Source organism: Protomyctophum parallelum (genome assembly GCF_964188405.1).
Source record: "Protomyctophum parallelum genome assembly, chromosome: 14".
NCBI lineage: Eukaryota > Metazoa > Chordata > Actinopteri > Myctophiformes > Myctophidae > Protomyctophum > Protomyctophum parallelum.
The window spans coordinates 33,323,323-33,331,447 of record NC_139709.1 but is presented as its reverse complement, the minus strand read 5'-3'; the positions used below and the strand labels follow the sequence as shown (position 1 = coordinate 33,331,447).

General features: G+C 41.9%; 1 protein-coding gene across 1 annotated transcript in view; it reads left to right on the top strand.

Moving 5' to 3' along the window:
- Positions 1–1,265: 1,265 nt before the first annotated feature.
- Positions 1,266–8,125, top strand: part of npc1 (Niemann-Pick disease, type C1) — a 34,435-nt gene continuing 27,575 nt past the window's right edge. Inside the window, exons 1-5 of the mRNA XM_083781870.1 lie at positions 1,266–1,385; positions 4,789–4,914; positions 5,040–5,146; positions 5,772–5,941; positions 7,384–7,551. Coding sequence (XP_083637996.1) covers positions 1,308–1,385; positions 4,789–4,914; positions 5,040–5,146; positions 5,772–5,941; positions 7,384–7,551 — 649 coding nt within the window. The 5' untranslated portion in view covers positions 1,266–1,307. The remainder of the gene's footprint in view (positions 1,386–4,788; positions 4,915–5,039; positions 5,147–5,771; positions 5,942–7,383; positions 7,552–8,125) is intronic.

Below are 8,125 nucleotides of genomic sequence, written 5' to 3'. Positions count from 1 at the left end.
GGGACAACGTTTTGGCCCAGGTGTATGGACATCAACTGGCCATGCCCTTGAACCCAGGCCTTGTTTAGGGTGGGTTCATCCACCCTAAAAGACTACTACTGGCTGGACAAGTCCATATCTGTTCAATGGACAAGAGGGCGCAGAACTCGCCCAGTGGTACGCAGGTCAGGATCCCGACTAGGTCTTCTCCAAAGTGGTCGTTGAACTTAGGAACAAGTATCCAGGTCACATTCTACCAGATGAAGACCTGCAGTGGGTGTTTGTGAATGCAGGAGGCTGGATGGGTTGCATTGATGTTATGCACACGGCTGCCATCTTGCCAGCAACTTCCCATAGACAGCTCATTCGTCAAAACAGAAAAGTCCTATTTAATTGTATAAAATAACGTCAAACTCACCAACATTGCAGCTGTGCGAAAAGCTTGAATTAACGTCTTACTATCTGCAAAGTGTTTTTCATAAAATAAATCCACCGTTGACATGTTATGAGCTAATTCCTGTCAAGAATTTCCTTGCAGATGATTCTTTTTTTAAGTGTCAGAGTTTGGAAGCACTCGTTATCAGTAAAGCAACCTCCTACTCCTGCCTCCTGCATTATGTGCAAATTCTAAACAGGTGGTACACATGGGCTGTTGAGTGATAGTCAACGAGCACTTCCAAACTCCAGCACTTAGGAAAAAATCATCTGCAAGGAATTTCTTGACAGGGAGTAGCTCATAACATGTCTACAGTGGATTTTTATGCTTTTTATTTACAGCTTATGTTCAAAAATTCTGAACTATCCCTTTAAAGAGTGAGGGCTTGATGCCCTGAGACTTGTAAATATGTTGATCTTTGTAAATACTTTATATTGATTTATTTTCATGTATTTAGCTGTTGCCTGTTATTATACTGTTTATACATTTGTGGATCGAGTTATTGTAAATACATTTGTGTGTGAAATAACCATTTAGCTTTTATTTTTTACCTGTGAAACGGATTATTTGAATACGCTAACAGCCTGAATAACTAATATAGAACTGAGCGACTTAAAAAAAGTGCATGGTTTGAGAAGGTGAACTTTAGTCAACCAACAACGTTTAAGCGGTACCGTGCATTGCAAAAACATTCTCCATCCACAACAGACTGTTGTGGATGTTCCACATCACAGCACCAGGTGGCGGCACCAATCGAGGGATTGGGGTTGTCTCCGCCCATAACAAAGCTACAAAGAAGAAGAAAGCAATAACAGGAAACGTGAAAGTTGATCAGCAGCAGAGCTTTTGGTCAGTTCACTCAGTTGGCTGTTGTGTGTTCAGTGTGGGAGGTATGGGGCTGTTAGCTGAGAAAAACAATCCCTTTCTGTGTCTCCTCTTCGTTCTCTTGGCAGTGGGACATTACCAGTGGGTAAGTTTGTTGACGTTCGTCTCTTTCTATACCGACATAAAAGACGACTGAGTCAGCCCTGTTGGCTGTTGCTTATTATTATCATGTGAGCCTGGCGTGTTTTGTTTGTGCGCGCGACTTATGCTAGTTTGTAAATGAGGGCTGTTGTGGCTGTTAATTTCGCTGCTGTACTCTATAATTATTAACTGTCTGGCCCCCGTGTTAGTGTAGGGAGATGGGAAAATAATGTGGTTTTATTATAGCTAGCTGAATGAACTGTTTTAGCACGCCGGCTACAACTTGAGATCCAGATCAATGCAGTATATCTGGGGAGAACACATTGTTCACAGTGTCTTGTCAAGATGCGATGCTGCTGGTTGGGATGACAACAACGCTGTGGAATGTGTTACTGTCTCCCCCCTTTGAAGTGACAGCCTATAGGCATCCAGTCCAACACAAGAGAACGTTAGCTAAAATGATACTCTGCACACTGGTCTGGCAATAATCCTCTGACATAATAATCCTCTGACACACACAACCCAACCTAGATAGGTAGCTATAAACAGTAACATCCAGGGCCAGGCATCCGAGGCATGAGAGTTTACTAGTCCATTATAATCTCTTGCGTTAGAAATGGATACATTTAACATTGATGATTCTACTGTGCTGCTATTTGTGATGACACATTATTTGTGGTTATTACATCAGGCACACAAAGACAGTGGTTAGGTTTGCCCCGTCCAAAATACAGAAAAGGTAACCGATCGAGGGTCCAGAAAAGGGATGGTTGAGGGTTTAGTGTCCCTAGAATGCCCTAGACTGGCTGTGATATTGCATACATTTCATGTATCAAATCAACCTTTATTTATATAGCACATTTCAGTAAATTACATCAAGCATTACAGACAATAAGAATATGTAACCATTTAAAATCAGATAATGGTGAGTTTTAAGAAGGGACTTAAAAATCTCAATGGATTGGGCAGCTCTTAATGTAGGGGGGAAGATTATGTGGAATAAAATGTTTGATTTGGTTAGATAATGTGATCCACCGTCACATACTTAAACATTGTCCTCACTTCACCTCTGTGTTTTAGTTTGCTGTCCTTTAGTAATTCATAGATAACTATGTCACTATGTACAGTAGGTTAGGCTACAGAGCAAATTCCGTTCTAAACAAAGCTGAAGCCTGAAACAGCACATTGGATATGTTGATAAGTTGCCAAACGTGTGATGCTGTTCCTGATAAGACTGTTGAAGGGTCAAAAACATAACAATACAGCAGGGCAGTAGAACGAGGTCTTGAAAACGGCTTTCTAGAATGCACTGAAATGCACATGGCCACTTGTCTCATTTTATTTGTTTAACATTCGTGTTTGTTTCACTGTTCAAATTGGGTTATTTAATTTTATAACCAGTTATAAAAATGGCTCCAATAAAATAAAAACGGATTATGGAACTGTGGCTTTAGTGATTTTATATACTAGGCCTATAAGCCCTTGCAATCATCATGGTTCAATAATACTAGTCTACACTACAGCTCTGCTTGTAGGGCTGAAGACATGGGGTTTGTAGATTGACTTTGGTTATCTCATGATAGTATACATTAAAGCATTATTTCAAGAGCACACTCTTGGATTTATTGAGACCTAACCTCATGGCATGAAGCTCTTAAGAGTTAGGATGGCAGAAAGGAAAAACTCCCTAAAACGGGGTGAAACCGTCAACAGAAACCGACTTTGGGTGGGGAGCCATCTGCCTTGACAAGTTTGGAGGGGTATGTGACTGTGTGTGGAGAGAGGGGGTCTTTGTCTGATGCAGTTGGGTACTGCAACGGCATGATTGAGGTACTATATAACTGTACTATATACATTATTAGTTTACAAACTTGTACCTCCACAATTATTCATGGCATTTTGATTTATTCCATGGTTCTCAAACTATTTAATTTCAAGGACAGTCAGACGCCCATAACTCTGAGTGAGAGTGTACAAATTAAATTTGGTTCCATTTGTTTGGAAGAGTTACAGAGCTGTAAGTGTCTATTTGGAACGCTCTCAAGGAACACACAGGCATTGGTACTCTGTATCGACTGATACTCAAGGGCATTTTGTATCGGGAACGAAAGACTGGTATCCGTACCCCTCTATTTTCTTTATCAGCCTGTGTCCAAAGGAACCTAGGGTTATTTTCCATTAGGATGTGTATAGGCAGCTCTGAGATTACATTCAGTCCTTCCAGTTTGGTGAAACGCCCAAAGTAGTCAGCTCCCAACCTGTGCATAATATGGTTTGGTGCACTTCAGTGCCTCTGAAAAAAACAAATTGTGGAAATATAGTGGCATTTGAATGGTGTCCTTGAACTTAGCTCGGACTAGGACAGAGGGTAAGCGGTAGCCTAAGTCATAAAACATTGTGCAAGCGAAGTGAAGTTCCCTAACGCACCCCTCTCTTTTTGCCCCTCTCAGAGGACTGGGAGCACGGAGCACGTGCAAGAGGGCTAAAGCTGAATAGTCAGCTAACCGAAGAGAAGAGCTGGTTAGACAGATTGCAGACAAGCTGCAAGATTTATTTTGCAGTCGCAAACTTCAGCCCATTAAGATGTTTTATTTTTGTTAGGATAACATACCCCCCCCTCCCTACAAATGATACACTACAGATAAAATAAAAAAAAATCAAGTATCAAAGCCAAATTAAATTATAGTGTATAGAGTAGTGTCCCCCCCCCCCCCCTCCACACACACACTTTTTTTTAGAAGCTTCAGTCAATAGAAGCTACTAAGCACATGATGCAGTCAGCCTGCGCTCAGCACAAATATTTGGATACAGCAGGTCTGTCGAGACTCGACAGGTCTGTCGAGATGATGAGGCCAGTTGTTGTTTGCAGAAGTAAGATTTTTAATTACAGGTTCTGTAAACAAAGGAAATGAAACATGACTAACCATGACTAACTTTGGTCACCTTTTAAACTGTTTAATACCAAAATTAGACTATCTTCACAATGCCTTGCACGTGGTGAGCTTGTAAAATAATCTAATTTCTGTGCACGACACAGCAACCATCAGAGTATAAACCAAGCTTTAACTTCAAAGTGAAACACAATAGTTAGCCTGAAACCCCAGATTAGAATGGTTTGATCCTTTGCTATGATAATGCATACTGTATTTTGGGCTCTCTTCAGGGCAGAAATTGTAAATGATGTAAAATGCAAATTGGGGTTATGCTCCATATCTTAACTAAGATAATTGTATTGTAATTGCATCTTGGTGGAACTCGCCACCCCATCAAAAAAAAAGTTGGAAATGGGGATTGGGGACTTTCTGCAGAGTTTAAACCATGAAGCTGTCATGATGGCCAAATCGGATTTAAGCCAAAAATCACACAAGAGAAATGATTGTCCAGTAATGTGTTGCCTTTTGTCTCAGGTTCAGGCCCAGCACTGTGTGTGGTACGGTGAGTGTGGAGACTCTCCCGTTGCAGGGAAGAAGTACAACTGCAATTACACCGGTCTGCCCATAGCGTTGCCTGCTGAAGGCAATGAACTTCTCGCGGTAAGTACACACACACACACACACACACACACGGTCAACACTGGAACCAACATTCTGCATCATATTCAAGTGGAACTGTACCTTCACGAAGCTCACTGAGGATGTGCTTGGTTTTTTTCACGTAGGAGCTGTGTCCTGGCTATGTCTATGGAAACCAAAGCTTGTGCTGTGACGTGGCTCAGCTCGGTACGCTCAAACGGAGCCTGCAGCTGCCTCTTCAGTTCCTGTCTCGGTATGATTATGGGCCTGTAATGTTAACCCATTCTGACTTGAGATCAGATTCTAAAAATGTCTTCTACACGCTGACAGTTTTCTGAAAAAGCCATGTTTCTATGTCAGTCGTCCTTAGTTTTTCAAATATTGCAGACCTACAAGCTCGTAGCGCGCCACAAGCTTGTAGATCTGCGCGGAGGCTGAAAATAGTCACTGCACGTAATCCACGGGCTGGGGCGGCAGGTGAGTCAGTAAGATTACAGCAGCAGTGACACACACAGAAATGTGTGTGGGGAGGAATCAATTTTGGGGGAGAAAAAGGGGTAAAAAGTCAAATAAATTAATAAAACAATGTTTAGTGCTGCACTGTACTGTTTAACTGCCCAATCTGCCCTGTATGCTTCATATCTTGAGAGGGTTTGATTTGAAAGCACCAACACACATGTTGACATTATTTCCGCGAACCCGATTCTTATGATTTAGTACACAAGTTGGCAAGTAGCGTTGTCCGGATTATTTTTTTTTTTTTTTGACTCGCCGTCTTCATTTTTCTATTTAAGATTCACGGTCACTCTTTAAAATCTCTTATAGTCCGGAGAGGTCATTTCCACAGTTTGATTGTCTTCCTCTGCTACTGTGTGCAGATGCCCTGCCTGTTTCTTCAACCTGATGAACCTGTTCTGTGAGCTGACCTGCAGCCCGCACCAGAGTGAGTTCATGAAGGCCACCCAGTTTGGCCCCGAACCCGAGCTGAACACGTCCGCTGTCGATGTGACGGAGGTGGAGTACTACATCGGACAGACATTTGCTAATGGTAAGTTCATACAGCGGCAGTCTGGTCACATAATGTCATTTTTTTTATTTATTAAACTACTACTACTTCACTGACAGGGTTCTCCCGGGGGTCTGTACTTGGTCCCCCCCCTCCCCTCTACACCAAATCTCTTCCCCCAAAATTGCAGATCAACATGCATATCGTCGCTGTCGGGCAGAAACCTCTTATCTTCTCATTATAACTTTTTGTAAATGTACGTCCTGCTCGATCATACTAAAGCATCAACGTAGCAGATCTACAAGCTCCAAATGCGCTGCGAATCGACGTGTTTTGAGCGTGTACATTTGAATCCTGAAAAGGACAGTTTTGGACCCGACAGAGACGACATACACGTTGCATTGCAAGTGGCGAATATTAATGTCTATTAGGACATAACACGTGACAGAATTGGGACCCTAGGGTTCATGGGAGTAAGTGCAATATTGCCAAATAGTAATGACAGTTGCTATGACATGGTCAGGAGTCTCAGGACACAAGGGAACAAGTTGTACTTGACTACTCGGCACATTTTTCTGTGCACGTCAGATGAATGGTGCTGAGTAGTAAACTGCATAACTTCCTTACTTCCACTCAGGCGCTGCCTCGTGCTACCCTGGGGGTGACTAATGGTCGCTATTGTCCATTTGTCCTATATTTAGCAAATGGAGCCTTGCTTTATATTGAATGAACTTGAACTGCACACATGACCTCCCCTTCATTTCCCAATCTCTTCTACCCTCGCTTATCAAGTCGTGCTTTTATACACCTACCGTGCAGAGGGGGGCTTGCTTTCTTTTATCCTGAGGTGAGGTGTTTAGAAAATAAAAATCAGCCCCATTAGTTCTTTATATGGACATAATAATTAATACTTCCGTAATTTCTCATTTTCTGGTTTTACCAAAAAGATACCCAGTTTTGCTAGAGAGGATATATTGCACATGAGCTTCCGGAAATACTACTTTAGTATGTGTCCAGGGTCTATTTTTTCCTCAATGAGCAGTTACAGCACCTCCAACCACTGCAGATGAATAAGTTATAGTGTATTAACCCATTCTGACCTGAGATCAGATTCTAAAAATGTCAGTCGTTCTTCGATTTTTCAAAAATAGCAGACCTACAAGCTCGTAGCGCGCCACTCGGTGGCGCGCTATGAGCTTGTAGATTTGCTATTTTTCAATAGCTAAAGCATAACATAGTGCTAACACCAAAATGGGTTCCCGTTCAGAATGGGTTAAACATATTGTAACAACTCTACAACACAAATTGGTTCAAATCACAATTTATTCATTCAAATAAGTTCTGGAATTCGGTGTTATCAGTCGTGCTTTGTTGTTGCACAACTAAACCCGGCAGCGGGAATGGGGGTTTTGTCCGGGGTGGGGCATTGTTGACGTTCCATGGTTCAAAGATAAGTCAAGTCTGATGTCTTTTCTATTTTGCAGCCATGTACAATGCTTGTAAGGACGTGGAGAATCCTTCCACCAACGTGCAGGCCCTGTCACTGCTGTGTGGTAAAGAGGCCAAGGACTGCAACGCCACCAACTGGATCCAGTTCATGTTTGACATCAATAACGGCCAGAGTCCTTTCTCCATAATCCCCAAATTCTCTGGTAAATCGCTTTTTAGTACTACAGCAGATTACTCTGTTGTCCTATATTATATCGTTGCTGTCGGGAGGGAAACCTCATAATCTTTTAGGTTATTGATATTTCTTTCTTCAATAAATCAGTGCTATTGAACACCGTCTGTGTGTTGTTTCGAAAAATATCGAACCAATGGAATTGGAAAGTAGTCTTTGAGAATGCAATCATCACCTTGACACGTTGGTGCCGTTTTGGCCTTGCAGTGTTGTAACTATTTGGGATACATACAAAGAATTGAATTAATTTAGAATAGCTGTTTCTGTTAGTACTCATTTACCGGACGTTTGCTGGAACTGCATTTCCCACAATGCCTTTGAACTATAGCGCCGGATATCCGGTGAATGAATGTGCTCTTCTTCAGTTTGTTGATACATGTGAGACGAGATACGAGCTAACTAGTAGACCGACCACCCGAGAGAAACCTCTTATGACCAGTGATAACTACGATTCATTCTTATACTGTATATTGCCCTTTTCTTGTATATAAACTGGAAACTTGAAACTTCATCCACAACATCCTGTCAAGTCTTTTCGATCTAAG